Source organism: Vulpes vulpes, chromosome 5, assembly GCF_048418805.1.
Source record: "Vulpes vulpes isolate BD-2025 chromosome 5, VulVul3, whole genome shotgun sequence".
In the NCBI taxonomy this organism is placed as follows: domain Eukaryota; kingdom Metazoa; phylum Chordata; class Mammalia; order Carnivora; family Canidae; genus Vulpes; species Vulpes vulpes.
Window position 1 is genome coordinate 43,018,736 of NC_132784.1, and position 25,179 is coordinate 43,043,914.

A 25,179-nucleotide genomic window follows, 5' to 3' on the forward strand; every position below is an offset into this window, starting at 1 on the left:
ATGAGATTGGAGACAGTGGGAGGAAGGCCTTGTCAGCTCAAGACATGCTGAGGATCACTCATATATGACTATCAAATCTATATGTATATCCCAGGCTTCTCTGTGCCTGGATGTTAAGTAGGTTTCTCAAAAAAGCTCACCATATCCAAATAAATCAATCATATCTTTGTCTTCCTATTTTGCCCAACAAGAATTATGTATTCATAGGGGTCCATTTTCTGTCCAGTCCTCTCCATGGTACATAGAGAAAGGTAAAGACATTTGTGTCAGGCTTTATATGTTGGATATTTATTCAAAATCTCATGAATTTCATTTAATATTGGAGTGTAAATGCAAAGTGGCTGAAGTTTTCAGTTTCTGCTCCATTGAGAATGTGAAATACTGAAAACATAGACTAAAACCAAGGAGCCAGACTTGTGTCAATGAACACTTCTGTTTTAGCTATATTGTTTCACGTGAAAATAAGACCCTGATTTGGAAAAGGTAGAGATGTGATGTCTCAGAGAAGAAGGTTAGAGGTAGGGCAAAGTGAAAATGTGTAGATTTTCTTTCCAATATTGGTAATAAATAGCTAATAGCTATGTATCCCTAACAGGTAAAAATTGCATCCAGACCACAAATGTCAACATTTTATAAATTATCCAATGTAAACAAAATCACACGCACAAAATTACTCTGAAGTCTTGCTTTCTTCTTGAATGAAAGAACTCAGTAAAAACATGAATAATGCATGTTGCTTTAAATGAAATCTTCAGGATATTGTGACATATGAAATCTACATGCATTGTTTTAAATGGGACCACTTTGAAACTTTGGTATTACAAACAAAACACGTTTTGAATTGAAGAGGGAAACATTTTGCAAATAACATTTTTAGCATTAATGGGTTTTTTCCTCAAATGGAATAATGGCCAAATTTATCTTTACATTTTCAGATTTTAATTATATGCAGGGGTGGTTTGAATTTACCAGTGAAATTTCTTTCACTGTTTAAAATGTTAGATTTAGAAATCAAACCATAATAGTTTCATTTGCAGCTGAGCCCCATATAAAACCTCACTAAATAGTTCACTGATTGAGTTGCTGAAATTTTCCTCTTTGCTTTCTTTGTATTTGTGGGGCTTCCAGGTGCCTCTCAGCAGCCAAAGCTCCACAAATAATTGTAAACTGTGATTATTTAATTCCATTAACCCAGGGACAAATTCAACCATGACTATCACAAATCAAAGCTCTTTTTCCCCCCCTCGAAGTGGCAGCATTAAATTATGCTGGGTCTCTTTTATTTGTTCCATGCAAATACAACGTTTGCATGTTCCCTCTCACTAAGCACATTACAAAATTAATGCATTATATTCAGTAAATGTTCATATAATATTTATGCAAAGGAGTATTTGTCATATATTTCTAAGTTGTGAAGCATAATATTGAATGGGTTATTCCCCATAAGAATTAGAACATTACTGAAGCCATTGAAACAGTGTGTTTTCAGGCAGCCCTGGTGGCTCAGCGGTTTAGTGCCGCCTTCAGCCCAGGGCCTGATCCTGGACCTGGGATCAAGTCCTACGTCAGGCTCCCTGCATGGAGCCTACTTCTCTCCCTGCCTATGTCTCTGCCTCTCTCTCTCTCTCTCATGAATAAATAAATAAAATCTTAAAAAAAAAAAAAGAAATAGTGTGTTTTCCTATCAACTCCAAGCACTCCCTCCCCCAATCTTTTGGAAATGTTTCAAATGTGTTTAGATTTAAAATAATAAACATAGAGACTCACTCTTACTTGCTTCACTTGTTAAGAATACGTGAAATGCTGAAAACACGTTTGAGTGGATTCCTGCCTCTCCTGCTAGAGAAGTGAGGCTATCCAAGTCTGTACCACTGTTTTATGTCTTCTAGAATCTAAACTCTGATGACTGTATGAGTGTGATTTGATTGATCATTACAATGATAGATACCTATAGTGACAAGCTCTATACTAGATCCTGTAAACTGGTATCTAATTTTACATTAATATTTATCATTAACCATATGATGAAATGATAGGTATTATTATCTTCAGACTGTAGATGCTTAGCAAAGTTAAGTGACTTATCCAAAGTTCTAGAGCTGGTAAATCTGGGATTTGAGCCCAATATTTCCTTAGTCTAAACCCTATGCTCTTTCTACTTTCATTTACTTAGCTTTGACCAATATGTGACAGACCACTAACTGAGCATCAAGAGGTGAGGATAAATTCATTATTTTTAGTATTTTTCGGGGGTGTACATTTAATGTCAGTGTCGTCAGCTTAGATAATGGTTGTGTGCGTGTGTTACCACTTAAATTTGTGGCATAAAGTTTAATGAGTGTCACTTAATCTTTGTAGAAATGGGTTAATTGGTTATTGCATGTTTGGCACATTATCTTTCTAATTAGCCTTTTTCAGTATTGAATGTGGCACTGCAAATTTAAAACAATTAGCTTTATTGGTGATAACAAATTATCCTTTTAACAGGTATGCCCATGTACCCACTTTGTTTAAATTCTTCTATTTATACAAAAAAAGTCCAACAAATTTAAGGAAATTATGAAATGTGATTTAAGAAAAGATACGTAGTTAAGCCTAAGGCTGAGATTCTATTGATCATGTTGAGTCTAAAAAAAATAGCAAAACTAGTAAGTCTTCATCCATGTATGGGTTTATTCATTTATTTTGCATTTTAAAACTAATAATAATTACAGTTTTGAGTGTCTATGTATACTGAGTGCTATTCTGTGGAACCTCAATCTTTATAATTACCTTTTATCCTTCTAAGATTCCCATCAGACAGGTATTATTATGTACATTGAACAATGAGAACACCAACTTCAACAAAACCTCACAGCTACATAGTGATATAACCAGGATTCAATCATGGAATTTCTTTATGACTGGGAAGTGGTACTTATCTAGAATTTTGGTTCAAGGAAATCTGAATAAGGAGACAGGACCTGGGTCTCAGGTTTCGGTGCTAACACTGATTATGCATTTGACATTAACCAGTCTCTCTCTGAGTCTGCTTTGAGGGTTGGATAAGATGATCTCTAAGATCTGTTCCCAGTGGTACTTTCTTTAGATAGTTGGTGTCATATTAAAGAATCTGTTCTGGGTATTCCTTGTAACATTGAACAGAAGTCAATATTTATTCACACATTATTAAATAATTCTTCAAAAATGTTTTTTAGTAATTTCAAAATATTTCATTTGGGCAGAGACTTTTGGAGCAGATGGGAGACATGGGACCATTAAGAGCTTGGGACATAGTGTCTGAGCGTTAGGCTAGCTGTTAAGTGGGCAGAAATTTGTACCTGTTCATGCAAGTTATGGTGATCACTGTACAACTTTTTAAGTCAACTGCAAGTCTTGAAAATCACTCACTTCACCAATGGAAAATAATTTCTAATATACCTACCTTATGCTTTTTAAATGAGCTGTCTGGTGAAAATTTCAATAAAGGTATCTGATGCTGCTTTCACACCTGAAGTGTATATTCCTTACCAGTATTTGAATTATTCTCATAATTCAAATACAAACTAATCACCCTTAACAAAATATTAAAGGATGGACACATACATCACAGTATTTATACTGAAGTTTCACTTCTTGGCATGGTATTAAAAACTTCTGTCCACACAAAAGTGTTTATAGCAGCTTTATTCATAATTGCCAAAATTCGGAAGCAACCAAGAGATGCCCTTTGGTAGATAAATAGATAAACCATGTTACATCCGTACAATTAAATATTATTCAGCACAGAAAGAAATGAGCTACCAAACCGTGAAAAGACATGGGGGATCTTAAATGCATATTACCAAGTAAAAGAAGCCAACCTGAGAAGGTCATATACTATATAATTCCAACTGTATGACATTCTGGAAAAGACAAAACTATGGAGATAGTAAAAGGATCCGTGGTTGCCAGGGGTTAGGAGTGAAGGAGGGATGCATAGGTGGAGCACAGAGGATTTCTAAGGCAGCGAAACTATTCTCTATAATAAATGTAATGGTGGATACATATCATTATACAATTGTCAAAACTCATAAAAAATACAACACCAGGAGTGAACGCTAATGTGAACTATGTACTTTGGGTGGTAATATGTCCCTCTGGGAGAATCTTGGTTTTACCAGAGAAAGAGAAAGTAACAGAAGGATGTTTGGAGAACAGGAAAAATGAGTAAGACACAGTCTTAGCACTTAAAGAAACTGAAGCCTAATGTTGTGCTCTGGGCTTATAGAGGAGACTGGTGGGGCAGGCAGGTTCATGACTAACACTCACCCCAGCTCTCTAAACAGCCCCAAGAGGAGGTATAGAAACAAAGATGAAGGAGCCAGATTTCCTTTTCGAGGGAGAAGTGGGCTGGTTCTTAATGGACGAAGCAGCATTTGATATGACTCTTGAAGGAGACATAGAAAAGACAGCCACCACACAAGATGGGGACACTTAGAGCCTTCTCTTCTGTATCTCCAGTCCCCAGGACCTCTAAAATTTACTATGTGAAAGAATGGACAGGAATAGTAGCAAAGATAAAAACACCATCTGTGTCCTCCTACGGCTTTGGGTTCTGACTGTTAGAGCAGTCTGTGTTTAAATACTCACACTTATTTTGCATCTAAATAGAGGAATCCTAGTGAATCAAGTACCACCTTTCATTTGTAAACTTGCATTTCACCATTCCAGTTTTAAGTAATGTTTCCACATGAATTGCTGAAAGTTTCTCAGGACTTTTTGTTAAGATGTAAAGCATTTATATTTGATTTAAGAAATACCTTTGCATATGTGATCTCTGCCCCTAAGCACTGGAAGACACTATAAATGAAAGCAAAGGATAAGTTACTGGTAACCCTCAGCCTAATATGTTTTCTCTCTCTTAATTTTCAAGTACATGTAAATTGGAAAGTGCAGATTTTACTGCTCAGTAACCGAATCTGTGGGATTATTTTGGAAGAAAACAAGTGTTTACTTTCCAAAATGTGGTTGTGGAAGGCTGGTTTATGTTAAGATACCCTCTGGGATTCAGGTGGTGTCTTCCCTCCTACTTGTCATGTATCAGCATCAAAGCTCCCCTTATTTTAGATATTTACAGATATTGCATGGATGTATGTGTGTTATAGATGTGGTTTGTAAAGTTAAAGTTCTTGATAATGCATAATTAAACTCCAGTGCAGAAAATAAACCATAAGTAAACAACCAGTTTCCTGTGAAAAGTGAGAGAACTCAATGCTGAGTGTGTAGTTCTTTAGAGATCGGAAGCCAGATCTCTCAGGGCAACACCACCCTTTGTGCACATTTCAGAAGACACTGGGTCCCTGGTTAAAGGGATAGAAAGACTTTATTCTCTGATTTTATAATGATTGTTGGAAATAATTTGATTATCCGGAAGTTCAGCTTTACATGTTAACTTAAATTGTCTACAATACTTTAATCCCTGTAACTGCTGTCTTCCTCTACCCCAAACTGAATTGCCTTTGTAAAATATCAGACTGCTTGCTTGGGCAAATTAATCCCTTTGTCTCTGAGAGACAGAAATAGTTTTATGGCTTAAAATCTCGTGTGTGTGTGTGTGTGTGTGTGTGTGTGTGTGTGTGTTTTAACCTGTTTTTCTCTCAACAGAAGCTTCATTTCTATTTCTGCAACAGGGAGAATGAACACATTTTATTACTTAAAATTTCAGTTGATTGTTTTAATGACCAAGTGTCTATTGTCCAATATCCCCCCCCCATGCTGCATTCAAATCTGCACATTTCATGTGATATAGTATAATATAAGAAGCTGCTTATCAGGCTATATAGTTAATGATTCTATGATTTCTATGTTTCCTAAAGCAAGCAAAGTGCCAAATCCTCGTGAAAACAAGAAACACTGATATGCTTTTAATGAAAGCTTTTTTCTTTTCTAGAAATTCAAAGTGTCTACAGCGTCGAAACGGATTAACAATGCACAGCCACAAAGTAGCATGACATTAGCAATGTACAGAGCCTGGGCATTTTTTTTCCACATCAAAACATCATAAAGTTGAATTTGTGCAACAGATATTCTCAACTCCTGCCTTACACTGAAGAAGCAGCTGTTGTCCAAGCACACAGTTCATGTTGTGTGAGGATGAAGAAGTCTCTCGTGCATGTTTTTAGTACTTCCTCTGTCCCCAGCTAGTATCTGCTAGACAAGTCACAAAGGCCACCCAGAGGATAGCAACAGATGATCTCTTTGAAGGTTTTCCTCAGCTCTTGGCTCCGGAGTGCATAAATGAGAGGGTCGATGATGGAATTACACATGATCAGAATGAGATACAAGTTAAAGTGAGACATGAAGCACACACAGTATGGATTCTGGGGACAAGAGATGTAGAATATCAAGTGGAGGAAGAATGGGGCCCAGCAGACGACGAAGACCCCAATGAGTATGGTCAAGGTAATGGCACCCTTCATGTTGGCCCCTTGGCGGATGGTGCCGGTGCCCGGGAGGACGGCGATTCTCTTGATGTGCAGTCTGGCCATGAGGAACATGTGGACGTAGAGAGAAGCCATGAGGGCCAGCATGGTGAAGAACATGGTGATGAGGCAGATGATGACAGCAGTACTGTCCGAGTAAATGATGAACAAGATGCCTGACACCGTGCAAGCCGCCCAGATGCAACTGATGATGATCCCAACCCGCCTCACCGTCATGATGTTATGGTACTGGAGGGCATAAAAGATAGTAAAGTACCTGTCCACTGCAATTGAGAGCAGGCTGCAAATCGAGGCGAGCAAGGAGCTACAGATCACCGAGTCAATGACATTATCAATATTCACCGTGAAACTCTGCGCGTCCGTATCAGTACTGTTCAACAGGGTGATGACGATGGTCTCTGACCCGTTGGAAACGCTCACCAGCATATCGGCCACAGCCAGGCTACAGATGAAAAAGTACATGGGTGAGTGCAGATTCTTGTTCTTGGCTATTGCCACGATCACCAGAATGTTCTCCAGCAAGCTTATGACCCCCAGAGTCACGAACACCTCCGGGGAGACGAAGAGTTGCTCGTAGCATCCCCCGTCGGGGTAGCCTTTGCCAAGGGACTCAGTGGCGTTGCTGTGCTGTCCGTAGGTGCTGCGGTTCCAGAAGTGGAGAGAAGTGTGCATTCCGTGCTGAAGGGTGGAGTTCATCCTGCAACAAGTGGATGCAGACCCCCTCGGGACTGATTCGGCCTCTCCGGCCAGGGAGCCCGGGTTATGTTCTCCCCCTCTGTGCGCCCAAAGTTCTGAGGATCCAGCTGGCCTGCCAGGTGTCAAGTACCTGCCCCGTGCTCCGAAAGGCTGGCAGTGGAGCTCTTACTGTCTTCCAGGTACAGCTCCGATCACCTTCACTGTAACATCTTCGATTTCTGAAATGCTCAGTCTCAGTTCAAAGAGTCTGCTCTTTGCTTTTTCTTTTTTTTTTCTTCTTTTTTCTTTTTCTTTTTTGTCCTCACTTCCACCTTAACTTTAGTCTAGGGCATTCAGTGAGGTCTCTTGCAAGTAATTCTCCGAGTTGCCGCCGAGCCACCAGGAGCTGAAGTGCACATGTTCGCATCAGCTGCCTCTCCGCGGTCTTAGTTCCCAACCTGAAGCATTGCTCTGAGTGTTAGTGGCTGCTGCTGATTTTATGGTGTGTGGAGGGGAAGAAAAAAAAATGTTCAGAGTGGCTCCTCCTCTGCTTCCTCCTGACCAATCCAAACGCACTGGAAGTCTGTGAGGCACGGCTGATATTCCAGATACAAATTGCAGGGCAACACGGATCCAGATGCAGAAGCTTGTGGAATTGGGGGAAGCAAGCAGGATGAGAGAGACTGGATTCTCCTTGTCAAGTTTTCAAGGAAAACAACTTGGTCCCTGGAGACTGTTCCTTGATAACACAACAAGCCAGGCTCCCCCAGGTTTATTTCTGCTTCAAAGAGAGACACGTGTGTGTGTGTGAGTGTGTGTGTGTGTGCGCGCGCGCTCGCCTATGTGCCCACGCAAGCATTTGTGTGCTTATGTTCCTGAAATAGACATGCTGCCTTTTTGGTCAGGATATTGAATTTGTTTACTCTCAATTTGTTTGAATTAAGAATCCAGGAAATAATGCTTCAATTTCCAATACCTGAAAGACAGGGAGAATATCTGATAATACAGGTACACTGTGCTCCGGATGGGAGAACTGATGTAGGTAGCTACAGTTTATCCAGGGATTCTAGACGGGGTTCATTTTTTGTTTGTTTGTTTTGTTTTGTTTGTGCACTAATAGCCGATAATTCTCCACTGCAGAGTTTCTGTTATCATGGCTGGGAAAGTTTTATTCTCATTCATGATATTTAGAAGCCATATGGTGATAGTATAAACTATATTTACTCTGCTCTCAAAAGGAAAAAAGATCAATAATTGGGCAAAACTCAGTCTTTAAGCTTTATTGAGATACAACTGATATAACAAAATATTATACATATTTAACATATACATTTTAATGGGTTTGGACATATGCTTACACTCATGATACCACCATCACAATCAAGGTCCTAAATATACTCACCACCTTCAAAATTTTCCTTGTGCTCTTGTGTGTGTGTGTTTTGTTTGTCTGTTTTTTTGTTTATTTGTTTTGTGGTAAGAATACTTGATATCTATCCTCTTAGTGTATTTTAAAGTGTATGATACCATATTATTAACTATAGGCACTATGTTGCATAGTATATATCTAGAGCTTATTCTTCTCGCATAAGTGGAGCTTTATATCCATTGGACAACAATCCCTTGACAGTGGTCTTAACAATGATTTCTTGGATTTAACACCAAAATTCAGGCAACAAATCCCAAAATAGACGAGTGGGATTACAAACAAACTAAAAAGCTTCTGGGCAGCAAAGGAAATAATCAGTAGAGTGAAAAGGCAACCTACAGAATGGAAGAAAATGTTTGCAAACCGTCTATCTGATAGAGGTTAATAATATTCAAAATTTGTAAGAATCTCTTAAAACTGAATAGCAAAAAAACAAAAACAAAAACCCAACTATCCAACCAAACAAAACTAACTCTGTTTAAAAATGGACAAAAACAGGCTCACACCTATAAATCCAGAAAAACAAACTGATGGTGGCCAGAGGGAAGGGGGAAGGAGAGATGGGTAAAATGGGTGAAGGGACATGAGAGATAACAGGCTTTCAATTATGGAACAAATAAGTTATGGGAATGAAAAGCACAACCTAGGGAATGCAGTCAATGATACGGTAATAGTGTCGTAAAGTGACATATGGTAGCTACACTTGTGAGCATGGCATAATGTACAGGGATGTTGAATCACTGTGTTGTATGTCTGAAATGAATATAACATTGTCAACTATACACCAATGAATTTAAAATACAAAGTAAAAAAATAAAATAAAACAAAACAAAATAAAATAAAAATGGACAAAAGACTTGAATAGACATTTATCCAAAGAAGATATACAAATGGCTACCTGATACATGTAAAGGTGCTCAACAATTTAATTCCCAGGAAAATGCCGATCAAATCCACAATGAGATATCAGCTCACACCTGTTAGGATGGATAACATAAAAAAACCCAAAAGATAAAAAGTGCTGGTGAGGATGTGAAGAAATCGGAACTTTTTTTTTTTTTTTGTAGCAATCTAGCTCCATAATTGGAAGTTTTGTAAGTTAAATGCACACATACCTTAGCAACTTCACTTCGTCTAGCCAAGACTAGTAAATACTAGTTATTAGAGTTTCTGAATGTTTTGTTTAAGCTAAGTTTGAAGGACTGTGGCAAAGTTACAAATTAATTAAGCTTCAGATTATAAAATTTTATGTGTCCTTTTCTTGCTATGACTATTGCTGGTTTTAGCTCTGTATGGTTTGTGGCTACAGATAATAGGGACAATAAGAAAGAATTATTCCAGGGTTCATTTGAAGTTCTCACTCATTTAGGTAAGGGCTTTATCTTCTTTCTGTTTTGCGACAGAGACAATGCTATGTATCATTCCTGAGCGCTGGGCTAAATCAATATCTTCCACCCATCCCTGGAACTCAGGGGTCTTATGACTGATGCAATATGGGTAGAAGTGATGCACATTACGCTAGCTCCCCTATGATCCTACACACTTTTTTCTTTCATTGGTAGATAGCTGCAGAATGTCTGTGGAGTCCCATGTTGTAGATGACAGTACTACATCATGGAAGGAGCCTAGGTTTCTGAAGAACTGCACAGAGCAGAGCTCAAGTCTCCAAATCCCCCCTCACCCACCAACTACAGGGAACTGTGATTTGAGCAAACAATAAATATCACCATTGTTAAGCTGCTGAAATATTGGTCTTCTCTATTACGACAGCTAGCATTAATTACCTTGACTTTAAAACTTTTGTTATTGCCATTATTTATAAGGAATGAACCCAAATTACATGGAAATAAATCCTTTCTTTCTTTTATTTTGGATTTATGTGACGAATGACTTACCCAATAAGTAGGCAACAGGGAAGAAACCTATTGAATTGTTTTAAGCATCAGATAGATAGTCAACTCTATATAACCATCCTGAGCCAGCTCTTGATTTTGTGCTACTTACATAGGTGCATCGTCGTTTCATTTGTTTTGGCTTAAAATTCAGAGTATCTTTGATTTGTCCATCTTTCTCAAAAATCCCTATGTGCAATCACTTGTAAAATATCTTCCATTCTACGAGCGTGTCTGACTCTTCCTTTTCTCTTTACCAAACTCACCTTTCACTGTTTGGTCTCACAGAAACCTGATTGTAGTCAAACTCATATTCTAGGTGACATTCACACTAGGAATTTCCCATGAGTTTACTCTATCCCACTGCATAGAATGTTCTTCCCCTGTATTTGCAAGTGCATAATCATTCTTCCTTTGTAAAACTGATTTATATGTATTGTGTAATTTATATAGAATCACCTAACGGCTAAAATTAGTGATCAAAAACAAAACCCACTTTCTTTTAGCTTTTTTAAAAAAGATTTTCTTATTTATTTGAGACAGAGAGTTAGCAGGGAGAGGGGTAAAGGAGGTGGGAGATGCAGAGAGAATCTGAAGCAGACTCCATGCTGTGCTCGGACCCTGATGCAGGGCTCCATCTCATGACCTCGAGATTACTCCCTGAGCTGAAACCGAGAATTGGACATTTAACTGACTGAGCCACCAGGAGCCCCTCTTTTACCTTTTTACAAAAAAAAAAAAAGTTTATTTAGAGACCATAATCACACTGAAATCTCAGAAAACTGCGTACATTTAATATCTCAAATTTAATTATTTGGTGCAGATTTATAAAACCTCGATTGTTTGGTTAATCATGCTGAAAGATGGCATTTTGTCACCTTCAAGGGGGCATTTTAATTGCCTGCCATAGTTTAGTTCTTCTCTAGGAGCCAGAAGAAATACAATCAGCAATGTAAGACGCATTAATGGTGTTTTTGAAAATTTATTGCAGAGTTCTTTTTTTAATACACACAAAATGGAGTTAGATCATAATAGATTTCTCTTATGAGCTAAATCCTTTTTTATATTTAATAACAATAAATATGAAACACTGCTAAAGAGAAGTATTTATCAAATTGTGCTAGATGGAATACCATTTTTAGGAGAAGTTAATGTTTTGTTTTGTTTTTTTCTGCTGCAACATTAAAGGGGAGATTTTAAGGTCAGGTAATTTTGGAAAAATGTTGCGAACTCACTGCCTTGAGGTTTCAGAGTTTACATTAGCACATAATGTTTACGAAATTTCTTACTAGCAAAAAATTCAATACAGCTTAATCCACTTATTTTCTGAACTCATTTGAACATAGAACCTACCTTCTCCCACTTGTATTTTTCAAGGACCTATTATACTCAATTCAGCTATCATGCTCATTTTGAAAAGGCGTATTTGCTCCAAACTCGATTGATGTATCAAGGAACATTTTGGGCACAACACAAATTTTGAGTTTGTTTTTGCACTGTTTATACAGTAGAGACAATAGGTGAGTGTGGCAAGCTGTACCTAGATGAACCAAGACACACAAGGGACACAGAACACACACACTCTAACATTTACCACTGCCTCAGCTCACTGCATATGTGATGGAGCACAACGCTCCTCATGTGGTGTTATGGTTTCTTGTGAGATTTCCAATAATTGGTCTACCACTTTGTAATAACTCATGAGCTGTAACCCTTTTTTTTAAATTTATTTTTTATTGGTATTCAATTTGCCAACATATAGAATAACACCCAGTGCTCATCCCATCAAGTGCCCCCCTCAGTGCCCATCACCCAGTCACCCCCACCCCCCCCACCTCCCTTTCTACCACCCCTTGTTCATTTTCCAGAGTTAGGAGTCTCTCATGTTCTGTCTCGCTTTCTGATATTTCCCACTCATTTTTTCTCCTTTCCCCTTTATTCCCTTTCACTATTTTTTATATTCCCCAAATGAATGAGACCATATAATGTTTGTCCTTCTCCGATTGACTTATTTCACTCAGCATAATACCCTCCAGTTCCATCCACGTCGAAGCAAATGGTGGGTATTTGTCATTTCTAATGGCTGAGGAATATTCCATTGTATACATAGACCACATCTTCTTTATCCATTAATCTTTCGATGGACACTGAGGCTCCTTCCACAGTTTGGCTATTGTGGACATTGCTGCTATAAACATCGGGGTGCAGGTGTCCCGGCGGCTATAACCCTTTTGAAACTCACTTCCTCAAGGGAATGGCAGGTCTTTTTCTGGGTAAAGCTCCGTATTTCTTGTAGGCTTTGTGTTTTTAACATGTGTAAAACTGCTTTGCTCTTTTTATTAGGTTCCTCTCTTTCTTTTATCTAATGTATATCTGATGAAATTTATGAGTACTGTGTATCTAACCCCCTTTTCCCCCATAAACCCTAGTTGTTGTTTTATATGATTTGCACGACACTCTAAGTTTTAGAATACATATGTCACATTACAGCAGAGCTAAATGTAATGTGAATTCTGAGCACTGGGTGATGTAGGAAATTGTTGAATCACTATATTGTACACCTGAAACTAATATTACACTGTATGTTAACTAACTGGAATTTAAATAAATATTTAAAAAAGTAAATGTGGTTGGGTGGCTAAGTAAGTTAAACATCTGCCTTTGGCTCAGGTCATGATCTCAGGGTCATGGGATCAAGCCCCGAGTCGGGCTCCCTGCTCAACAAGGCGTCTGCTTCTCCCTCTGCAGCTCCCCCTGCTTGTGTGTTCTCTCTCTCTCTCAAATAAATAAATAAATAAATAAATAAATAAAATCTTTAAATAAAATAAATAAAAGTGGTTGTTACCATAGGTACCATGAAATAGAATCCTTACTTATAACAACATAACTCTATGTCTATTGGCTGATGTGTGTCTTCCAGATTATGTAACTGCTGTCTCTACATAGAATGTCTTAGCAGAATCAATATACAACTTGTATGCCATATATGTATGTATACACACACACACACACACACACACACACACACATATAGATAGATAGATGTTATTTTAGGGAATATAGTGTGCAAGATTAACTGAATACTTAATGTGAACATTTTATTGCCTGTTAGAAAATAAAAAATAATCTTTCTTTTTTTTAGATTATAATATTTTACAGAGTTTAAGAGTTCTATAAATATTAAATGAATTGAAACTTTTTTGAAATCTGTGTTCATTATTATTTAATATTATTATAATTTAAAGATTTATTTCTTTATTTCAGATAGAGTGGTGGGGAGGGAAGAGAGAGAGAGTTACAGGTAGATTCCTCACTGAGCACAAAGCCTGTTGCGGGACTCAATCTCACAACCCTGAGACCACAACCTGAGCTGAAACCATGAGTCAGATGCTTAACTGACTGCACCATTCAGGTGCCACTGTTTATTATTATTTTTAATAGAAAGCAAGTTTGGTTTTCTAGTGTGTCAATTTAAATATATCACTGTTTTCAAAACTTTCAAAATTAAACAATACTAAGATAATAACTTTCATTAAAATACTTTTACTCCTAATAGAATATTATTACAATAATACAAGGAAGAAAAATTAAGCAAAGTGGAAAAATTCTTCCTTCTAGCAATCAGTATTTTACTGAGCATCTACTATATCCCAAGTATCAAGGCAAATAAGGCATTTGATCTGCCATCCAGGGACTTTGGTGTAGATATCACCTAAGTGGGTAGACTTAATTGTAAGCTGAGAATTCCTACATATTGTGACCAGTGATATAGTAATAGTAATTAATAGACATAATCTGTGCTTGGGTTGGTCTTGTTCATTGGCAGTGTTTTATTGAGATGAGAATTGGAGAAACAATTTAGCTGAGTGAGAAGCAGAGGGGGCTAGAATTCTAGGAAGATGGAGTAACTTCTGCAAAATCAGGTTGTGAGAAATAATATTGCAAATCTGGGAAATGGCAAATACTTTGGCATGGCTGGAGCACACAAAGACAAGGCACAGAAATGAGTCTGGAGATGTTAGCAAGGGGTCATCTGAGGCTTTGCATGTCATGCCTGGGGATTCAGGACTTTACGTCCTCAGCCTCTGTGACAATACTGAAAAACCTTGAGTGAACCCCGCATTGCCTTCAGGACAAAGAGCTTCAAGACTGAAGGAATAACATAAAATTTGGAAATAGCACAGAGTGGAATTATGAAGTGTAAAGGTGGAGAATTAAGATAATATTGGATGACTACCGGGATGCTATTAGAGAAGCTTGCCAAGTAAGAGTTGGTGAGTATTGCAGCAAGCCAGTAGCAGCTTTGCTACAGATAAGACTAATAATCAGTCACGAATGGAATGAAGAAAAGCAAGAAATCTTTAATGCCCTTCATTTTTTTCACTCCAGTGAACAAGTGGGTGTGGGTGCCATTAATCTGGTTGATACATAGATTGGCTCTTTGCCCTTCCATTTGAACCTCCTTCAATTTGAAGTTCAGAAATCTAAAATCTATACTGTCCAGTCCCCTTGCTGTCTATATTCTGTCTGTGAATTAGGTTTACCCAAGTACATATATTCTTAAGTGTTCTGGAAAACATAGGTGAGACAGAAGTCACCTTCCTGGAGCCCTGGTAGGATCTGATAGGGGTAAATTTTGGTATCAGGTGGCTCCACCTTCACGTGGCAGGTTACTCCCTTTGTGAGTCAAGAGTAGCAGGGGCAGCAGCTATCTCCTGATCTATGGATCACAGCTTGAGTGGCGTGAAAGGGGAATGAAGTAAAATAGTGGAAGCTCCATAGCCATTCCAAAATTTTTGCGAGCACCTTTTTCCTGTATTAAACCCTCCTCTAGTTGATATACCGAGAGTACATCTGCTTTCTGCACTGAATTATGATTGTTATACCTTATTAGGGAATATTGAAAAAGAAATCCTCTTCTGAGACAAGATACATTTAGTTGTTAAAATTTTGAATTTGAAATGCTTTCGAGACATCTAAATGGAGATACCCACTTAGCAAAGATGAGTGTGGAGCCCAGAAGGACAATTTAGTAGAGAGACACATGTTTTGGCTGCAGTAGATACAGGCTGTACTGGAAGCTGTCGGCTTCTACTAGGAAAGGGGAAGAGAGAGAAGCGTGAACAGTCACAGGGAAGGCATGTACTTACGAGGCAAATGTATGCAAGGTGGGAAAAGGGACCACATAGGTCTGGGTCATCTGGGGAGATGATACCAAGGTTGGATTAAGGGTGTCGATTTTACTGAGCAAATAACTGAGAGAAAAAAGAAAATGGGGAGGGAGCCAGATAAAGCTGTCAAATAACAATGCAAGCCTGACCTTGAGTGAGGACAGAGGGCTGGGTGGAAGCATCAGAGACCTGCCATGAAGCCTGAGGAAGGTTGGCAAGACCTTCTGGGGACCCCTCACACTACAGCTGCTCTTCAGAAGCATCCCCTGCCTCCCAGCAGTGGGCCTGACTTAGTGTTCCTGCTGAGCACAGTTATTGGTAGGAAGTGGCCTGCAGGAAGCGTGTTCTTGGAGCAAATGTGGGGATGGATGTCAGATGCCAATTGCTGGGGGCAGTGGTCAGTTAAGCTCCTCCTAGTTGGAGGTCTGCAAGGTATGTTCGTGGCTGCCACCTGTAGAGTAGTCAAAGTGGCTAAGGAGGACCAGGAGAGAGTCACTAGACTATCAGAGAATAATGGGTATAAGGGAGAGAAAGTGGCCATGAGTGAAAATCCAGTAGAGCCATCCAGTGAGATCAGAATTTCTTCCCCACGCTGGCCTTTTGTCCCCCTGAATTAGTGTGGTTCTATTTGGAGTCTGTTTTGTTCCTATATTTTTACTGATCAAAAAATTTGACATAAAAGCATAAACATATAATTTCTATCAGCACAGTAAATTATCAGTAATTCTGATACTTCTTTACAAAAACATAGTGCTAATTAGGTCAATCATAATAACTATGTTTGTGTGTATGTGTAAACATTTTTAAATGTATGTGTCAATTTCCTCTCTGTAAGTTGTGATAATAATTTCAAAGGTTACTGTGAGAAATAGTGAGTTAACATATATGCCTAGTGTCTTACTCAGAGTAAATGCTATTCATGCATTAGTTCTATTTATTTTACATTTTTCCAACTTATGATTTTTATGGTTCTATAGTGTACTTGGGGATTGTATACTCTGTAGAATATACTATTTTTGCACATTGATCATGATTTCAGTTTGTGAAGACACATTTTTTTTTTTTTTTTTAGTCAGGGAAAGTGGGGGAGAGAGGAGGAGGGAGAGGGAGAGAGAGAATCTCAAGAAGACTCCCTGCTGAGTGTGGAGCTCAACTCTGGGCTCAGTCTCACAATCCTGCGATCATGACCTGAACAGAAATCAAGAGTTGGTGGCCCAACTGACTGAGCCACCCACGTGCCTCTAGAGACACCTTTCGTTACAAAATTTGATTTCTTATTTGTGTGGGTACTGAGAACCATGCCTCTTTGTGTGCAAATACTCCATGATATTTCATGTGTCATTCAACTTCTATTTTTGGCACAGCAGTAGTTGAGCGGTATTGTTTAATGGTTTCATGCTCAATAACAGGTAGGTTACAGTTAATCACCCAAATGGGCTCATTTGCCTACGTATAAACGGAGACCTGGAGGTTTGGTGCATGGTAGGAATCAAATTCATAGATGAATCTTCCTTAACAAGAAATCTGATGTGGTCTCTGTATCGATGTATCATTGTGGAAAATTTCATTCTTGTTCTTCAGTGGATTTTCCTTTTGGGGCAGGGTCAGGGAGGAGACTAGGAGGTTACTTAAAATCTTTTCTCGCAAAAAAAAAATAAATAAATAAAAAAAAATAAAATCTTTTCTCGTTTTGCTGGGGCAATATAATATGCCTTACTTTGTTAAGCCTTAAGTAATAAATATTCTAAGACCTAATATTTATTTATAGTTTTCTATGTGTCGTGGATAGAGTCTCAGAAAATTTTGTATAAATTTCATCTGATTAAATTTTAATTGCTTCTGAATTGATTCTGAATTTTAAATGCTTTTAAATTGAAAGATGCTTCTGCCTTTCCCTGCTCCAACTTTTCTGTTAATAAATAATCTGTTCAGATATTATACGTCAAGTTCTTAACTTAAAAAAAAACTATAGCAAACAAATTTGTAATAAAAGTTGGCATTCCTCCATTTCTGATTTTGTAAATTTGAATTTTCTTGTATAGCATGCCTGTGAAGGTGTTTTTGCTATTTTTTCTGCTTTTGATTACATCTGCTAAAATAGAAGTGATAGTTTTGTACAATAGTACATACCAGAATCAGCTTTTCCAGTGACTTGCAAAATAAAATATTGCAAAACAACCAGGTTCATTGTACCTTAATGTACCTTATGTTATATGGAAGACAAGCAACAATGTCACTCAAGTCAAGTGATGTCAAGTGATGTTATAAGAAAATGTCCAGAAATGCCCATATTATATTTTGTAATGTCAAATTCTGTAAGTGGCGAGTTTTGTACATTTCATGTACATGTGAGAGATTTTAGACCCTCTGAGATGTCCTGCAACACCTAACAAACACATCTTGAAATTTCTTTCATCAGTTATGTTTATTCAAGTTGCTTTGGCTTTTGGCTAGGAAGTCTTCACTTCATTAAAATTTCATAAGTAACTTCAAGGATATATAGAGTCTCTTCTCTGAGCTCAATATGTGTCTGTACTTCTTACCAGATTCAGGCGGTAGTACTGCCGGTGCACCCATTAAGTTAGATTTTTGCCTGGATGGAAGGAAAAAAAAATAGTGATGGAGTTTGATTTTGTAGTGAGGGTACAAGATGTCAAAAATGGCCATTTTCTGTGTTCTGTGTGTAAGGCAACTTAAAAACAACATTGGCTGCTTATTGCCACCCACATGTTTTCAGGCAGGTGTTTGGTAGCAAGGGGGAAAGAATTTTACCCAACTTACCTCTAATGAGGGGGTTTAATTGTGAGACAGTATTAAGGATTGAACTGCTATTCTCAGGACCATTACCTCTTCAATCTGTTCTGAGGCCCACATAGCTTTCTTTCTCTGGGTTCCCCTTTCTCATCTCTCTTTCTCCATCTGGATTTCTAACTCTGCACTTCTACCTTCTGTATAACCTAACTTCAGTCTGCTTCAGACCTCGTGCACCCCTGACACTACCTGCTGGAAAATGTGCATGTTGAGTGCCTGCTGCTAACTGTCAAGTTCTTTCCATGCTTCACTTTGGATTCCTGAGACGGTCTTGGATGCCACAGCATGTCATAGGCCACCAGCCAGCACAGAGAGGAGCCTGGCTTCTGTCAGGTGTCATCTCTAGGTCCACAGATGGGCACAGGGTGATACAAGGTAGGTTTTTACAGGCAGGAAGGATGGTGGCCTGCATAGATAGCCTCACTTGGAGGAGTGATTGTAGATGAGGCGCCATGGATGAGGCCCAGTACAGATGTCCTGGCTACAACCTTTGTTATGCCCTCTGCCAGTAGTTTCACAGCTTTTCAAAGGGCCACTGGAAAGGGAGTGTTGCCACCTTTTGGTCTATTGTTCTAAAAAAAAGGGGCTTAACTCTAGTGGTCCACTGTTAATAAAAATGATAAGCTGACTGAAGGAAAGTCAAATCTCAGCAAGTTATTATCCAAGTGGCTAGGGCGTTTACCTCTACCTATCTGCTGTTTCTCTTCTTTCTTTCTTTCTTTCTTTCTTTCTTTCTTTCTTTCTTTCTTTCTTTCTTTCTTTCTTTCTTCCTTCCTTCCTTCCTTCCTTCCTTCCTTCCTTCCTTTCTTTCTTTCTTTCTTCTTTCTTTCTTTCTTTCTTTCTTTCTTTCTTTCTTTCTTTCTTTCTTTCTTTCTCTTTCTTTCTTTCTTTCTTTCTTTCTTTCTTTCTTTCTTTCTTTCTTTCTTCTTTCCTTTTCTTTTCCTTTAAGATTTTATTTATTTGAGAGAGAGAGAGAGGCAGAGAAAGAGTGCACACACAAGTGGGGAGAGGGGTGAGGAGGGGCAGAGGGAGAGGAGGAAGCAGATTTCTACTGAGCAAGAACCCTGACTTGGGGCTCAATCCTAGAACCTTACTATCATGACCTAAGCTTAACTGACTGTGCCACACAGGCATCCCTGCTGTTTGCCTTTCTTAAAGCGGGCTTGGGTTTGTACTATTAAAACAAATGTCTATATGCCTACAAACTAGAATACTACGAAGATCCTTGAAGACCAGTTCCACTCTTGGATTCCATTTAGAGGAGTGAGCTGAGGTGTGGCAACAGAAAACGTAAGCCTTGTGAGTGCCGAATCAGAGGTGACATAAATCTGCAAAGAGCAGTCTGTCTCAGAATAGGTGATGTATCATAAGCAAATCTTAATCAAGATAGGGATTTTCAAAAATTGAGGATTTGATAATTAAATATTTTAGGTCTTCTTTCACAACTCAGGAAGCAATATATTTTTGTGACAGTTATTTTAGGCTAGTTCCTTTTATAATTCTTTCCAAACATCTGTTAAAGTTTTAGGACAATTTTTTTTTTTTTTTGGTTTAAGATGTACATTGCAAAACCCTATTTTAAGGTTTTCATTAAGGGACGCCTGGGTGGCTCAGTGGTTGAGCATCTGCCTTTGGCTCAGGGCATGATCCTTGAGTCCCGAGATCAAGTCCCACATTTGGGCTTCCTGCATAGAGCCTGCTTCTCCCTCTGCCTATGTCTCTGCCTCTCTCTCTCCATGTCTCCCATGAATAAATAGATAAAATCTTTAAGAAAAATAAAGTTTTCACTTAAATTCCAGTTAGCTAATGTATAGTGTAATATTAGTTTTAGGTGTGCATTATAGTGACCCAACACTTCCATATAACACTGGGTGCTCATCACAAGGGCAATCCTTCATCCCTGTCACCTATTTAACTCTGCCCCGCCCCCCAACCTCCTCTCTGGTAACCATCAATTTGTTCTCTATAGTTAAGAGTCTGTTTCTTGGTTTGCCTCCCTCTCTCTCTCTCCCCCCACTTTTGCTTGTTTAATAAATTCCACATATGAGTGAAATCATATGGTATTTGTCTTTCTCTCACTGATTTATTTCGCTTAACATAGTACTCTCTAGCTCCATCCATGTCATTGCAAATGGCAATATTTCATTTTTTTATGGTTATGTGTGTGTGCATGTGTGTGTGTGTGTGTTTACCCCTAAAGGGAGGGAAACAAAAGCAAAAATAAACTATTGAGCCTTCATCAAAATGAAAAGTTTCTCCACAGTGACAGAAACAATCAACAAAACTAAAAGGCAGCCTACAGAATAGGTGAAGATATTTGCAAATGACATATCTGATAAAGGGTTAGTATCCAAAATAAAGAAAGAATTTTAAAAAATCAACACCCAGAAAGTGAGCAATCCAATTAAAAAATGAACAGAAGACATGAATAAGCATTTTTCTAAAGATGGCAGACATACAAATGGCAAACAGACACATGGAAAGATGCTCAACATCGCTGATCATCAGGGAAACACAAGTCAACACCACAATGAGATACCACCTCACACCTGTCAGAATGTGTAAAATCAACAACACAAGAAACAACAGATGTTGTCAAAGAGATGTAGAGAAAGGAGAAGCCTCTTGCACTTTTGGTGGGAATGCAAACTGGTTTAGCCACTCTGGAAAACAGTATGGAGATTCCCCAAAAAGTTAAAACTAGAACTACCCTGCTACCCAGCAATTGCACTACTAGGTATTTACTCAAAAAATACAAAAATATTCATTCAAAAGGATACATGCAAAAAGCCTCTCATAGATAAAGTGTTTTCTCTACAGACTCAATTAAGGTGTCTTTTGTTGGTGTGTTATTTTTTCGGGAAGATAGAAAATATGGCTATAATTATCTGGAAAGATTAATTATGACCCAACATATATGGGCACATTGGATTCATGGGAATATTTTACAAACCTACTTAAAACATTTCAGATATGGGGTAGATTTGCCTTTCACCCATGCCCAGGATAACCACCCCAATGTTTTTAATAGATTTTTCACCTGGCGTCCACATTTCTGTTTAATACATGTAGAGCCCTGTAAGTAATCTGATTACTGAAAAAGTAACAATGGCTGTACATCTGAAGAGATCATACAGCTTCACATTGTCCCCAAATTTTAGTACAAATTCAAACTATACCATCAGAAGCAAAATAACTACACACATACAAAAAATCATTTGAAAGGCTAATTATTTATAGGTATTTTATACTTGTTTTGGGGAATTTCAAATAAAAATATTTAAGTTAATTTATTAAAATTAATATTTGCCATTTTCAAAGAGAAGAACTAAAACAAAGTTAAAATTAAGAAACGATACAGATACAGGGTATTTGCTCCTTTTAAAAATAGGGGCATCTGGGTGGTTCATTTGGCTATGCATCTGCCTTCAGCTCAGGTCATGATCCCAGGGTCCTGCTCCCTGCTCAGTGGGGATCCTGCTTCTCCCTCTCCTCCCCTAAGCTTGTGGTCTCTCTTGCTATCACTATCACTGTCTCTGTCTCTGTCTCTGTCTTTCTCTCAAATAAATAAGTAAATAAATAAAATCTTTAAAAAAAAACAGATTCTGTGTAGAGAAAAAAATGAGACTGAGATTAATTAGACTGATTATTCAGTCTAATTTACTAGAAAGTGGTTAGGTTGCCAATTATACTAATAATTTTCATCTGGTTGAAAGTTAAGACATGATACAATATCTTCTGGTATTTTTAGGTAGGTCTATGCAGGTTCACATGGTGAGTTTAGATAAAGATCCATAAAACTTAGAGAAAAAAATAAGGCTTTTATAGGGAATCAAGGGGAAGAAATACAATCTCACCCATTACAACATCTAACTCTCCTTGACCTTTACTCATTTATTTATTCATTCATTCACTATCTCCTGTCTATGATAGGTTAGGCATTATGCTAACAGCCTTAGGAGAGTTTTTATTTGATATTTATTTATTTATTTGAGAGAGAGAGCGAGAGCACCAGGACCTGGTGGGGAGGGGCAGAAAAAGAGGGAGAGAGAGAATCCAAGCAGATTCCTTGCTGAACATAGACCCCAAAGCAGGGCTTGATCACATGACCCAGAGATCAACACACAAAAGGAAACTGAGAGTCGGATGCTCAACTGACTGTGCCAACCAGGTGCCACACTTTAGAGGGTCTTAAGTAAATAAATTATATTCCTTTCTTTTAGGCTACTCTTTTACGAGTGAAGAAGAAAACAAATAGGTACAATAAAATCATGTGAAAATTGACAGAAAGAGGTTTATACAGGATATTACAAGGGTAGTGTGTATGGAGATATATAAGGGAGTCTAAAAGTCTAAAAGGCTCCATTAGGAAACTATACCTTCACCAAATCTTAACCTTGAAGCAGAAATTAATCATGTGAGAAAAAAAAAAGACGGGAATTTTAGGGATAATTTCAGCAATGGTATATATAGAGTTAAGAAACAGCATGGAATGTAAGGGACATGAATCATATAAGGATTACTGGAATATAAAATAAGAGGAAGGGTAAGGCAGCAGAGGAAGTAGATTGGCAGAAATCTGATCATGGAAGACCTTTTAAGGTCTGAAGATGTTTGCATTTATTCTCTAAAGGTACAATTTAAGGCAAAGTTGTTGGATGCTAGGTTGGTGAAGAGAGCTACAGCATTGGTAATAGGATTGGAGATAAGAGTACACTTCATATAAATATTAAATTAATGAAATTTGTAATATGATTTCTTGAATATGAAGAATGGGCAGAGGGAGGAGTAAGGGGTTAAACCAGGTTTCTGTCTTACTCTGCTGCATGGTTGGAGGTGCCATCACCCTACAAGGGTAAGAGCCAGTGTGAGAAAAGATGAATAATTCTATTTTGGATGTGAGTAGTTTGATATATCTATGGGCCCCCCCCCTAAGAGGCAGAGAGGTCTATGTGCTAATTAATTATGTGTCTAACTAGAGGTGAGGTCTGCAATGTACATTTGGGAGCCAAGAGAGTAATTATTTAACCCTGTAGATAATCTAAATTGAGAGAATTAGTGTGCAGATAATAAAGGCAGGTGACTCATTTGGCTGTGAGAATATTGACTGGGTCAATAGCCTGATACGTCAATGAGTTGTTACAACTTATTTTGAAGACACAAGGGCAACCAAAAATTTCCCAGGTCGGTGTACAGCAGGCTAATATCACGGCGATTTATGCTTTAAATGTCCTGAGATTGAAAACACAGCAACATGGCTAGAGTATGTTGCATCATAAACAGTTATTTGAGGGATCCCTGGGTGGCGCAGCGGTTTGGCGCCTGCCTTTGGCCTAGGGCGTGATCCTGGAGACCTGGGATCGAATCCCACATTGGGCTCCCAGTGCATGGAGCCTGCTTCTCCCTCTGCCTGTGCCTTTCTCTCTCTCTCTCTCTCTCTCTCTCTCTGTTACTATCATAAGTAAATAAAAATTTAAAAAAAAAAACAGTTATTTGAATTGGACTTCAAAGTTGCGCCACAGGTTGCAAAGTCAAGGGTGATCTTGAATAATCATTTTTTTTAACCAGGTTTTTCATTCTTATCCATTAGTCTAACATATTCATTTCATATTATATATGTATCACATTCGCTGCCTTGATGCTTTGAGCTTTTGTCATTATATATGTCATCGTTTTGCATGTTGATATGATTATTTTCATGTTGATTATGATTATTAGCTAATGAATTGTGAAAAAATTAAGAAATTATGTCTGAACAATTCAGTGATAGTCAACTGTGTATGAAGTTCTTATACCAAAGAGTTTCACTGAGTTATTTTAGATTTTAATATTATGTAAGATATTTAAAAAGTGTTAGACATTTGGACTCTCTAGTTGATAGAAAACAACTTTTCTTAAACTGTATATAAGAGGGAAGTGCACTGTTTTCATTATTTGCCTTACTCTCTTTTGGTTCACTAACAGCCCCTTTGGTGTTGAACAAAAGACAGCCTAACTGGTTTTTTTTTTTTTTTAGATTAGTGCCTCAAATGTAATTGTTCTTTTCAAATGCGATAAACCAACAATTTTCCAAAGCAAGCTCATCACTCTATTTATAGATTTTCTGTCTGATTCAATCAGTGGAATAAAGTCTAACCTAGATGATTCTAACACTAGACTCAAGACCCTTTAACAGGATTAATAACAGATTTTAGGTGTCTGGCAATTAAATAATATCCTTTGGCTTTAGTTGTTCCTCACACTTCGCCAGTAAACAGTGTCATTCATTGTGAATTCTGTTGCTCTAGGATATGACTCTCATTTACCGTTAAAGTTTTAGAACTTTAGAAGCATACTACTCTGTAACTGGGTTTTGTGGTTATTTAGCTTGGAGAAGTTTCCATACCTAAGATTATACTACTACACAAGTTTTGGCTCTTTCAAAATAAAGGATATATTGAAGGTTTATGTAGCCATTAATATTGGATATAAAATTACTGAGGGATTTTTGACGAGATCAACAACAAAATGTGTGGATAACTTCCAAGCTATTTTTCTATTATAATTTAATAGTGCTAACCTTTTTTTTTCAACATCGCATTTTTTACATATGTATAATTGGAAAGACTAAATTTCCTATAGAAATTAAACTTGGTCACACACAGGCCATTGATTGCTTCTCAGCAGTCGAAGTAGACTTGTTACTGTCACAATCCTAGTTTGATATCTTATTCTCCATATGCTAGCCTTTGCATCTA

General features: G+C 37.9%; 1 protein-coding gene across 1 annotated transcript; it reads right to left on the minus strand.

Annotated features, from left to right (window-relative positions):
• Positions 1-3,651: 3,651 nt before the first annotated feature.
• On the minus strand, positions 3,652-7,634 carry MC4R (melanocortin 4 receptor). The gene has a single exon (XM_025997567.2). The coding sequence runs from the start codon at positions 7,158-7,160 to the stop codon at positions 6,162-6,164; it is 999 nt and encodes a 332-aa protein (XP_025853352.1). The 5' UTR covers positions 7,161-7,634; the 3' UTR covers positions 3,652-6,161.
• Positions 7,635-25,179: the final 17,545 nt, after the last annotated feature.